The sequence below is a fragment of the Microchirus variegatus genome (genome assembly GCF_963457635.1).
Source record: "Microchirus variegatus genome assembly, chromosome: 19".
In the NCBI taxonomy this organism is placed as follows: Eukaryota; Metazoa; Chordata; class Actinopteri; order Pleuronectiformes; family Soleidae; genus Microchirus; species Microchirus variegatus.
Window position 1 is genome coordinate 20,163,939 of NC_139820.1, and position 11,120 is coordinate 20,175,058.

Sequence of the window (11,120 nt, forward strand, 5' to 3'; positions counted from 1 at the left end):
TAATTTGTAATTCAACAGTGGTTCAACATACATCAATTCAATGTTGATCCATTGCACAAACAATATGAGGTGCATCACATCTCATGCATTGAACGTTTTGACACAGATGTGGTAAATATTATATATATGTTGATTGTTTTCTGTACATAAAAAAGTAAACCACACTACCTACAGTTTCTTCAATTTCAATTGAAGATCAGAATTCTGTCAGCAATTACCTTAACGACACTTATCACTCAACTGATTTGACAATGTTCATTCAGAAGACATTGGCCATATTACCCGGCCCATATGAACAAAACAATGACAATAAACACAATATTATCAATCAAGCCATACATCAGGTCACAAAAAAGCAGAACAATTGAACACACATTAAACCCTAAACCTATTTTACATGTTCTAAAATATTAAATATACACTGATCTCAAACACTTTAAAAGTAATTCGTTTTTCAAATGGTTTCCAAACGCGTTCTTTGTATTCAATTAACTTCAATTAAGTCCGCCCTTCCATAAAGGAACGTCACGGTTCATATATGATAAATATAGTCATCTGCTCATTTCTGCTTTGGGACATACGTGAGAACCCCAACATCTTGTGACCACAGGAACCACACTGACTGTCTGCCTCGGCTCCATGTAGAACACTTCCCTGTCCAGTTGGTGGCAGCAAAGAAGACAACAACACAATGTTAGTAACCACACTGGCTGATTTTCTAACGGTGAGACATTAACATTTTTTTGATTGTATGTTTCCTGCAGTTCAATCATACTGAAGGAAACAGAAAAGTTTGACATGTTTAAATTTAGTGGAAATCCAGTCTGTGGAAAACGTGTCTTCAAGTCCAAGCTTCACACTTCCTAAATAAATACTGTTAGATTAAAGTTGGCTTAACCTCTTCTTCCCTTACCCTCTTTTTGGAGTCCCTGCTCGAAAATGACATGCCCAAACTAAATAGAGTAAACCTCTGCAGTTACAAACTCTATGTGGATTATCTTGGTATCAAAATAAAGATAACACTTGTGAGATTCCACCAGATGTGTAAGTTTCACCGTAGATGCCACTGTGTCAGAGTAAATGTACATGGAACACAGCATAACTGAAGGATTTTTTTTCTCTCGCCTAAAGAAATATTGCATTTTAAAGCAAATATCACCTTTAAAATATGCAGTAGGAGCTTAAAAACAAATGGAGGTCATGTAACAAAAAAAAAAGAAAAAAGAATTGATGCTCCCTGTGCGGTGCGTAATAACAACTCTGTGGCTCTGCAGCATGGATGTATAATATGAACTGGATAGCTCCGGTGCCGCTTTTCAATGTGTGCGCTGTGATGGTTTTTTTCCGCTCCTACTGTTTGATCAATCGGTGTTTTAACTGTATTTCGTGAACATAAGAATGATTTATATGAGGTTTTAGCTGAGTTTCTGATCTTTCTGTGGGTATGCAGCATGTCTGTGTTTGTTAAAGTTAGATATGGTTTTATGACGCTTTTGTTGCTGCGTCTGACGCTGCCCCCGATCCCGGGGGCAACCGTGAAGAAGAGGTTTAGGTAACTTTGTTATTTTTAATGGTACAAGTTAACCTCACCAAAACAACTAAGACCTTAATGTCCGCATGACATGGTTTTGGAGAGCGAGATCCAGCTTTTGCATATTTACACGTACATTTCATGTACATAATATTGAAATATAAATGAAAACATTATTTTAGCTGCATTTGTGTGTGTACATTTTAGCTCGAATTGACTAATGTGGTCTCTTGCAGTTGCTATGATCCAATGCCACGACCCATGATGGCCTTCTTTGTGTTTTTCTCTGGTCTGAACAGGATTATGTAACATTTAGGTCCAAACAGCGCCACCAAGAGGCCGGAGCTGGAGGCCAGGATGGCGAAAACTTCCACTGCATCTGCATATTTGCCTGGTGAGCTGATGTAAGCAGGGACAAAGGCCACCCACACTGCACAGAAGATCAACATGCTGAAAGTGATGAGTTTGGCCTCATTGAAACTGTCTGGAAGATTCTTTGCTAGAAAAGCTAACAAACAACTGAGGACAGCCAGTAAACCAATATAACCAAGTAAAACTGCAAAACCAACTGTGGACCCAACTGCACACTCATAAACTATCTTATCACTGTGATACTTGGTGTTTTTATGAGGCACTGGTGAAGCAGACACAAGCCAGACAGTGCAGATTGCTGCTTGAACAGAAGTCAGAACCAGAACTGTCCCTCTCTGCTGCACAGCACCAAACCACTTCAGACTGGACTCACCTCCTGGTTTGGAGGCCCTGAACACAGCCAGAACCACCATGGTTTTCACCAGGATACATGAGACACAAAGCACAAAGCTGATGCCAAATGCTGCATGTCTTAGTTGACAAGTCCATAATCTGGGTCGTCCAATGAAGAGCAACGAGCAGAGAAAACACAATTTGAGCGACACCAAGAGAAGAAAACTGAGTTCTGAATTGTTGGCACGAACTATAGGTGTGCTGTGATGATGGATGAAGATGCCCAGAACAACAACACAGATACATGTGCCCAACAGTGAGGTGGTTGTCAAGCAGATACCCAGAGGCTCATGGTAGGAGAGGAACTCTGTTTTCTTAAGAACACAGTGGTCACGCTGGGGGCTGGACCAGAAATCTTCTGGACAACTGGTGCACTCCATGGAGTCTGAGAAAAGAGGGTGATGAGATACATATTTATACAATATATCTGAACTGTTTAGATTAAGATTACACTCACCAGTTGTATTGCTGATCTTTCCCTCAGAACAAGGGACACAGTCAAAACAACACTCAGGTTCCCCCTTCTTTCTGGCCATGCGGGTACCTGGACGACAACTGTCACTGCACACTGACCGAGGAGGCTGTGTGGACAAACATCAGTGTCTGTTAGACTCATCTATAATGATTAAGGGAAAGAGATGGTCATCTGAAAAAGTAAGAAGTTACCTGTTTGGATTCAAAGTTCCAGAAGATTTTGTCTTCATCCAGTGTGAGTTCTTCACCTTTGAAGGCTGACCTCTTAACCTCACCCACTCTTTGAACATTAGTCCTCCCATCAGGGAGCCACACCCAGTTCACAATGTCATATACAGGTAAGGCATCACCATTTTCATCAAATGACACTTGATCACCAAATGCTGTGGTGAAGTTGACTTTTTCCATGTAATATATTATCTATGAAAATCCAGATTAGGGACAAAGGGGAAAAAATCATTTGAACTACACAGCTTTCTATTCGAGATGGATCGGAAATTCAGCCACCAAAACATTTTGGCCGAAACAGGAAGGAACATTGTGATGAGGCATGCAAAAACTGTGGCCAGCACGTGCCTGTCTATTCCCGCTTAGAGTCTGTCCAAGATCAGTTTGAACTGCAATAAAACAAATCCAATAAGATGTGAGTACACGGTGGAACAGCACCTATTAAATGCTGGAAAGTCTCTTTGCGCCACAGCTAAACATAGCTTCATACGGTGCTGATTAGGAACTCCCCGCAACATTCACTTCACACCAGAGAACATTCTCTCTCTTTGAGCAGTTAACTAAAGAGATCAGCTCATCTGATGCATCTGTGGCAGATGTTATTCCATTAATTGCAGCAGTAAAGCGTCTTCTACACAAAGGTTGAGACCAGGGAGTGAAAACAATAAGTATGCTGTCTGTCAAAATGTTTTACTGAGATCTACTCGGATACCCTGCACTTCATCGTGACTGTACTCAGTCCTCGTCATGAAGATCATTACTTGGATGTGGGGATAAAACGGCGTGTAGAGAAATGATCCAGGCTGCATTGGATACGGAGAGCCCGCTAGGAGAGGAGCACAGCTCAGGAGCAGTAGTAGTAGTAGTAACCAGTATTTGATTATACTGCTGCGGAGGTCCCTGACACAGGGGTAGGCAGCAGTCGGCTAGTCTTCACACCAGGTTTCCAGGCGGCTCTGTTCTGTGGGTCCACGCTGGTGATGCTGCACACTTGATGTCCCTCTTGATGCACTCTATCTAGTTTTTCCTTGGTCTACCACAACCTCTGTTACCTGGCAACTGCAGTTTGTTTATGGCGTTGATGCAGCCGCTGGCTCGCTCAACATGCCCATACCACAGGAGTCGGCACGACCACAGCTGGCTTACACATCCAGCACCACCTTGTCCACTGTGACTTGTGTTGTAGGGTGACCATCTGGTGGTCTGGCCTCGCCTTGACACCTAGGACAGTAATTCTGTATGGCTGACAAGCTACCTCTTATGCCGCAGCATTTCTTGTGGACTCAGAACTCACATTCGGTGCACTGGATTGAGTTGACACCAACACCAGAGAGACATACCACGCATGGGAAGGAACCAGTGTCCTTCAGTTTGTTCAAACCCTGGCCAGATATCATGATCTTAGTGTTTTTCATGTTAACCCGTAAGCCCTTGCGTTCCATGCCCGACTTCCAAGCCTTCAACCTTGCGATGCATTCTTCCAGGGAGTCTGCGATGATTATCAGGTCATCGGTGTAAGGGAACTCCCAAGGTACCCTGGTGTGGAATTCACGGGACAGAGCTTCTAGGACAAGTATTAACAGCAGGGACTGACGACCAATCCTTGATGCATCCAACACCAAACTCCTCGCTGTATTGTCCGTTGACGCTCACATGGCTCCTGACATGACCTGGATCACCTTCACAGTCCACTCCTCAACACCAAGACTTCTCAGTGCCCACCACAGTACCCTTCTGGGAACTTGGTCAAAGGCCTTCTCTCGATCCACAAAGGCAAATTAAAAATTTGCAGCAATGAACTTCTTGTAGCTGACACACAATGAATTTGGCATCAGTGGTGCCTATATCAGGCACAAAGGCAAACTGAAGATCGTCAATGTTCACCATCTTACGGATAGCTGAGTCCAACACACTTTCCAGTACCTTCATGACGTGAACCGTAAGCTTGTGGCCCCTATAGTTGCCCCAGTCTAAGACCTCACCTTTCCCCTTGTAGAGGTTGAGGATGAAGCTCTTCTCCCACAGTGTAGAAAAAAATGCTTATTTGCCTGCACCAGATGAGGGGCATGTGCCCTCGTTGTCGGAAACGTTTGATGAAATCCTCCTAAATATTTTCATAAATTCTTCATTGATTTATTCTTTGAAGCATAAATATTAATCTATATATCTATATATAGTTATAATTATTTAATATATTATAATCTTAATTTTAAATATAATTAATTATTTCATGAAAAAACAATGATACAGAATTGGCATAATTTCTTTCTGTGTTTCGGTTTCAGTTTTCGGCCAAGCTTTGCGTTATTTACCGTTTTAGGTTTCGGCCAACAATTTTCATTTTGGTGCGTCGCTGCTTTCTATACACTAAATTCCACTCTATAAAGATACCCGAAGTAGGATCCATCCATCCATCCATATTCTACGGCTTTATCCTCCACATGAGGGTCACGGGGGGCTCTGCCAGCTGACATAGATCTAAAGGCAGGTCACACCCTGGACAGGTCACCAGTCCATCACAGGGTCACATAGAGACAAAAAACCATCCACTCACACCTATGGTCAATTTTGAGTGTCAAATTTGCCTAATCCCCGGAGTAGAAATTGGTCTATACTTTCTTAACACTTCATACTCCAAATAAAATATGAAAGAATTGAGTGAAATGTAGAGTTGAGTGTAAACTGATATCTCACCTGCCATGGCTCCAGTCTTTGTAAATGAGCACAGGTGTTGTTGCTGAAAGGTCCTCTCCCTGGCTCACACTGCAGCATGTCATCAAGAGCATACGCCAGAGCGTACACAGCCTTATACACATTATACTCTGACCTGAGGTCTGAAACATCCAATAAATCATTCTCCACATTCTCTATGACTTCCTGTCCAGTGCATAATTCTCCTCCAGCTTCCACCCAACCTGCTGGAGGTGGTGCAAATCTACACTGAAATGTGTGTTCCCAAAACTGATTCACCTGCAATGTAGTTCATCTTAAATTGATTACAGTATATTTCTTCCGAAAAATACCAGATCAGAGTGAAATTCTCACCATCCTGTTTCCATCTGTGTTGTTGTGATGTAGATCAGGACGTATTTGTAACAGGAAGTCTTTGAGTCCTGGTATTTCTCCTCGATGGATGGCGATGCCCAGTGTTCCACTCAGATACGGCATGAAGTGAGGAGTATGAAGTGAAGTGCTTGATGACCAGGCTTCACTGGCAATCCACTGCAGGCCTGTCACATTCTGCCTCACCACCTGTACATTGTATTATAACATGAATTCATACTTTCATACCAATAAAATTTAATCTAGTTTCCACAGTTTATATCACACACACAAACCTAGAGTTCTCCCGGAATTACAGTTAAATTTGAATTTGTCTTGGTAAACAATCTTACTCTTAAACTTTAGCAGCAGCTTTAACAAATGACATGTGAAATAGAATTCATGAAATCTGGCTAAATTCATGACATTTTTTTAAAGGCTAAATTGTTTTTGCTACATATCTTTTTCCAGGACTGACCTCTTCCATGAGGTCATTCATGAGATTATTTGTAAACACAATCACCACCCGAGCTGTAGATTTTCTCATCACATCCACTATTCTCCTCACTTCAGCAGGGTCATCACCCCAGGGCAAAATCTCTGTGTAAGCCAGACAACCTCCACCAGCTGGACCCAGATCAGAGTGAAATGATCGGGCAGCGTGGACTCCATAATCATCATCACTGATGAGCAGGCCTGTCCAAGTCCAACCAAAGTGTTTTAGAATCTGAATCATAGCATTCACCTATGTGGACACAGAGCAGAGGGATTAGTGCACAGGCTGGAATCATCTTTACTAGAAATCCTGCTCAACAGATTCATCAAAGACTCATAATCACTGTCTTTAAGTGTTGTATATTTGACAACACACAACTCTGTCAATGAGACATATAACATGACTGGTGACACACTCTTTACTTTTTGTAGATATATTTTCACCTGAAAAGCATCACTCGGGATCGTCCTAAAGAAAGAAGGAAACTTCTGTCGATCACTTAGGCAGGAACATGTGGCAGAATAACTCACCTGCAAAACAACACACCATGTATCCTTAAAAGTCCTGCTGACTCTTAACTTTCTAATGTTTAACACTTCATGTTGCAGCTTCATTTAAATTTCAAACTGTGATCACATTGCGTGACATAAAAACTTACCAGAGGCATTCTGTGCAAACCTAAGACCTTCGAGATGGCAATAGAACTTGTGGAAGAAGGATCTCCCACAATCCCTAGGACTGGAGGAGTTCCTACACAGTTCTCCTCTAATGTAACTTGCTCTTCTTGACCACTGACTAAGGTCAATGCTGCACCAAATCCAATTCCTAGCTGGTAGCAGTTATCATACAGACTGTATCCCAGAGTCACATTAGGCAGCAGGTTTGACTTTCTGTTGATCTCATCAATAGCAAAGACCATGGTCTGAGCCTGTCTGAATCCTATAATATAAAAACTAACAACATAACACGATAAAAAGAACATCAAATAGTAACAATACAAATCTGCATGTTTCTCCACTACATTGAAGTTAAAACATCATAACAAAATGTGAAGGCTAACATGACTTGTATACATATATGTGTATATACACACTAAGTATTTCACATTAATCACACATACATTCTATTATAGACTTGGGTTTCATCAGCTTTGTGCTGTTTCCCTCACAGACTCACCCGTAGCAGTCAGACTTCTGTGGCTCTGAGGTAAAAGACAGGTCAGGATCAGCTGAAAGGAAGTTGATTATAAAAAGTCCACCTAGAATCACATCTCCAGGTTTGTGCATCCCATTTAAATGAAACTGTCCCTTTAACTGACAAGAGGAGGAATAAAGAGAGGAGGACACAGCAGAGGAGAAGCAGAAATACAACATTAGGAAGAGGAGACTGCTGTCAAAAAAGGCCCTCATGACTTTGCTTTGACTCATCTCCTTTTCTGAGTGCAGTCTTATCACAATATCAACACATTTTATTGATTTGCAGCATGTTGATTCATCTTGTAACACCACCCATGAGTGCAGAGGAGGAAGTGAAGCTGTAGGGGCAGGGCCCAAAATAAATCCCAACCGACTTTGTAGACATTTTTATTCATTATTATTTGACCTTTGGTATTTTAAATGACAGATTTTGATGTTCGATTGTAGAAATTACAAAATTAAAAGCCACAGCACAGATCATTAATAACAGCGTTTATTGAAAATCAAAATTCCTGTTGCACCTTTTTCTGTCAAACACTTAGATATACAATTTGTAAACAGCATTTCCTCAATTACAAAACAACTTTTTTATTATGCCTTATTGTGATCATTTTAATTGTTTTCATTATACATTTCACACAGGGTTTAGTTCATGTTATGACTTAAATCCCTCACCCTTATTTTTCTGGTTAACATCATTTAATTATAATTTCAATAATAGTTTTTGAAATGTTGCTCCATTTTACCCTTCAGTTACTTGGGGGACAGTACTTATTTCCACCAGTAGATGCCAGTAGTCGGTTGGCTACTCTGCTGTTTGGCGCTATAGACCCCTTGGCAGCCTACGTCATTTGCGCGTCACCATCTCTCTACTGCGCATGTTGGTTGCTGAAAGCGCTATTGTGAGCCACACAACAACATGTCTTGTTGTGCTGTTTGTTGCACTAATCGTTTTAATAAACAAGACAAAAGCCTGAAGTTTTCCCGAATACAGAGTTGCAGCCCTTGCAAGGCTAACCGGAGACGTCTTTGGTTGCAAGACATCGGGAGGAGTGACTGGAACGAGCAATTGATAAAAGTAAGGAATTTGCCATGCTCACTCCATATCAGTTAATGTTACGTTTATTTTTGGGCATCAGGTAACAAGCTAACATGAATGAAGTAATTATTACCATGCATAACAATGTTAAAAAACAATGTTTGAGAGCAACAGCGTAATTAAACTCAGGTTTAAGTCAAACTACAGTAGTTTAGAAGCTAATGTACTCTGGTTGTTTTTCTAGTTGTGTAGAACTTTCCAGCAGGTATGGAGCATGTGTATTTTCCTGTTTTTCATCCGTAACTGATCATCAGAAGCTGTATGCTTTATCGCTTTACAACCTATTAAGTTGTGTGTAGAATAAAACCTCTTAAAGACGCTCACGTTGTCCGCCGTACTTGTTCTGGTCGCCCTTCCCAGGGTAGTTTAGTGAGCTGTAGGAAGCAGCCGGTAAAAATCTGGACAAGTTGTGTTGCTAATATTGTAACAGTTCACTTTTGTAAAGCATCCAGAGTCGGACTTTAAGTTCTCCTTGGAACAAAGACTCGGAGTTTCGATAGGTACAAGTGGATATCGGGCCACTGCAGACGGGGCCACTTCGTCTTGTCATTAATCCACTTCACCATTGTAATAATACTGGGGACCTGACTGTGCAGTGGCTGCAGGTGAAATAGTTCATATGTACAATTTATGAATGTGTCACATTGAATGGAACGATCATTTTAAGGTGTTAAATGTTCACTTTTGCTTTTGTAATGCTTAAAGGTCCCCTATTGTGCAAAATCAACTTTTTAATCTTTTAGTACTTATATTTGGGACTCAGTGGGCCATACCAGTCCCCAAAATGTGAAAAAACAAGATTCAGTCATGTTTTAGTGGTTCCACTTTGTGTAAGTATAGGCGATAAAACACGCAATGTTTTAACCTCTCTCGCAATGACGACATAGCAACACATTTCACCATGAATGTTGGCACCCCGCCAGGCAGAGTACTTCACAGCTCCACCGTAGCTCCCCACAAGCTTCACAAGCCCTTTGTTGTTGATCGTGTGTGTAAATTCCTATGCTGTAGGGACACCTTGAACGCACCAGTTACGTGCCTGCGGTTAGCGAGTGAGGTGTGTGGATCGGTTATATGAATGAGCACGCGTTTGAAAGCACTGCAGAAAGATGTAGATGTTGTCCCACATTTCTTCTCAACCAAAGGCTGCCTTTCTGTCGTGTTTCCACGTTCTCTCCTCGTGTTGTTGATCCACACACGTCACTTTCAGCCGCATTAACACTGGTGCGTTCAGGGTCTTTTTCTAGCATGGGAATTTACATACACGCCGCGCGGCGCATTAATCGTTTTTCTTCGATTTTAATGTTTTTATGATCGCGAGAAGCCAAAATCGTGGTCACTCTATGCATTACGGTGAAACTCAGTAACAACGGGTGAACGGACATTACTATGGGGTATATGGAGCGGGGGTTGTGACGATGGTGACAATAGGTGATAAGTGGCGACAGTATGGCTGTGGATAGTAAGTTAGATCGACACTCCCCTGGAAGCAGTGGGTGTGTGTTTACCTGGGTCCCATTCACATGTAAATGACCAGGCACAAAACCGAGCGTTCTGAAAAAGGCTGTTTTGGCAGAGTTATTGAACTGCTATTGTGCTTCATCATTATGATATTTTGACTAAAGCATGACACAGACATGTTCATTAGGGCATCAGGACCTAGTTTAACTTGGGTTAATAGGGTATAATATGGGACCTTTAATTCAATAAGTTAGACTGTTATATTAGTGAGACAGGAAGTTTATACTAATACTGTATATCAGTAAGAAGAATGCAGTGCAGAGCTAAGACTGTATTTTTGTTTGGTTACAGTGACCCTGGACCATCACAAGTCTTACATACAGTAAGTGTGAATATTTATGTTTTACAGTAATTTGTTCTTTACCAGGTATGTATGTGTAGATACACACATATATATAGTTATTTCTTGATCGTTCATATTTCCTCCTGCCTGTACGTCACTTATATATGTGTGTGTATATATATATATATCTCTATATATATATAGAGATATATATATACACACACACGTGTATATACAAGTCCAAGCTTCACACTTCCTAAATAAATACTGTTAGATTAAAGTTGGCTCAAGGTAACTTTGTTATTTTTAATGGTACAAGTTAACCTCACCAAAACAACTAAGACCTTAATGTCCTCATGACATGGTTTTGGAGTGCGAGATCAAGCATTTGCATATTTACACATTTCTGGTGAAAATAAACTGCAAAGATGAGAACATTTTTGGACTACGTTCATCCGTCTTTATATGTAATGCTGAGGAGCTGC

The 11,120-nt window shown here is 41.1% G+C and overlaps 2 protein-coding genes across 2 annotated transcripts in view; both read right to left on the reverse strand.

Moving 5' to 3' along the window:
- LOC310941034 (NACHT, LRR and PYD domains-containing protein 3-like) overlaps positions 1-11,120 on the reverse strand; it is a gene marked incomplete at both ends in the record, with an annotated part of 313,773 nt that overhangs the window by 119,996 nt on the left and 182,657 nt on the right. The window lies entirely within an intron of this gene.
- Positions 1,771-5,984, reverse strand: LOC310940541 (extracellular calcium-sensing receptor-like; the record flags this gene model as incomplete). Its single annotated transcript, XM_083905530.1, has 4 exons — positions 1,771-2,877; positions 2,963-3,190; positions 5,693-5,913; positions 5,969-5,984. The coding sequence occupies 4 exons, from the start codon at positions 5,982-5,984 to the stop codon at positions 1,771-1,773; spliced, it is 1,572 nt and encodes a 523-aa protein (XP_083761656.1).